We start from the raw sequence: 1,513 nt of genomic DNA, 5'->3' as shown, positions 1-1,513 counted from the left end.
TTGAGTAACGTGGTCTAGTTGAGAGGTGTCCTGCTTAGGAAAGCTACAGAGTAACACACTGTTTGGTTTTGTTTTATTTAATTGCCAGGTTCATATTTCAGAATCAGGGTAGTTTTACTTATTCTTTCCTAGAAGTTGCAACCATGCACTTGTACTCATACTATTTAATTTCAGATTATAGAAAGCCTCTCACCTCTGTAAAGTCTGACACAAAAAAGGATGTTGTTCCATCATATTCCACAAAATGCTTTGGAAACAACTTGACCCAAGTATCATCACCATAGAAGATTATTCTTTTCCCAGCTGTTTTTGCCTGCCATATCAGATTGTCATCCAACAGAGCTGGAGAATTGAGGTTTACAACAACATCAATGAAACCAGGTAGGCTACCTGTCATCAAAGCCTACATAAAAGAAGAAAAAAAGGCACATTAACAGAAACTCAAAAGTTTCCAGCAGTCAGAAGACAGTATTAGTATAAGAGGAAGCAATGAAGCAGAGGGCAGACAAATCATACTTTGAATACAGAAACATAATAAAGTAAAAGAACAGATGAGCTGCCATCACACACCGGACCACCTGCCACAGCACAGAGCTAGCTGATGTCAGAGATAGTAACTGCTTTATAGAAACATAAAAGTAATACTTTCTTAATTAGTGGACAGCAAATCAATTTTGTAAGCCAGTGGAAATTTGTTTCATTCACTGGTTATTAAATTGCTAAAAAGATGGTCTGGAAGGTCCTATTAAACCAACTTGGATAAAAAGATTATGTTGATCATTTAAGCCTGCACTAGGGGCTTAACTGTCCTTCACGGATTCTCACAAACATTCTCACTACAGAGTAACCAAATATAGGAATAAAATACAGCAAAGTGGCTTAAGTTGAAGCTGCCACCTCTTCCTCCTGCTCAGCCTCTCTACTTTCCTTCGATTCCTGACCTGACCTTTCCTGCAGGAAGTACCTCTGAGCCACGGCAGATCAGGACCCCATCATGTGCACTACTACAGCAAAGCAACGTTCAGCCACAAATTGCAGTAACACAGCAATCCTGTCCTTTATGCCAACTCTGAGCATATGAAATCACCCAGCCTTCAAAACTTTCTCAAAGGAAACAACCCTAAGTGGAAAAAAAAAATCACTTACCTTAATTCGCGGCATAGTTACAGTGGGTGGCTTCACTTCAGCAATGAAACTGTAGGATGTCCCCTTTTCAACAACTTGTGTAGTATATGGCATGAACTGTTTACCTTTGGATCCAAACACGAAGTCATCTCTCAAAGCATCTATCAGCACGATGACTACTTTTCTGAAAAGTGGTGGTGGGATTTTAGTCCAGTTAGAAACCATTCCTAAACAATGAAAAAAGGGTATTCAAAAGTTACTAACAACGGATAGACAGAAGTTAAATCACAACTTCACCACAGAAAGGCGTGCTTCCAACTTCTCTATTAACTTTACATTCAGAAGCAAGAAGTTGCAAATAGTAACGAACACGAGAAGTAATCAGAGG

At 39.2% G+C, this 1,513-nt stretch overlaps 1 protein-coding gene across 1 annotated transcript; it reads right to left on the bottom strand.

Annotated features, from left to right (window-relative positions):
* Window positions 1-193: 193 nt before the first annotated feature.
* Window positions 194-1,352, bottom strand: LOC104279985 (GPI ethanolamine phosphate transferase 2-like; the record flags this gene model as incomplete). Its single annotated transcript, XM_009877477.1, has 2 exons — window positions 194-403; window positions 1,147-1,352. Coding segments are annotated over 2 exons (416 nt in total), but the record flags the coding sequence as incomplete, so codon positions are not given.
* Window positions 1,353-1,513: the final 161 nt, after the last annotated feature.

The sequence above is a fragment of the Apaloderma vittatum genome, unplaced genomic scaffold (genome assembly GCF_000703405.1).
Source record: "Apaloderma vittatum isolate BGI_N311 unplaced genomic scaffold, ASM70340v1 C11925192, whole genome shotgun sequence".
Classification (NCBI taxonomy): domain Eukaryota; kingdom Metazoa; phylum Chordata; class Aves; order Trogoniformes; family Trogonidae; genus Apaloderma; species Apaloderma vittatum.
Note: the sequence above shows the minus strand (reverse complement) of the source record. Positions and strands in the feature narration are given on the sequence as shown.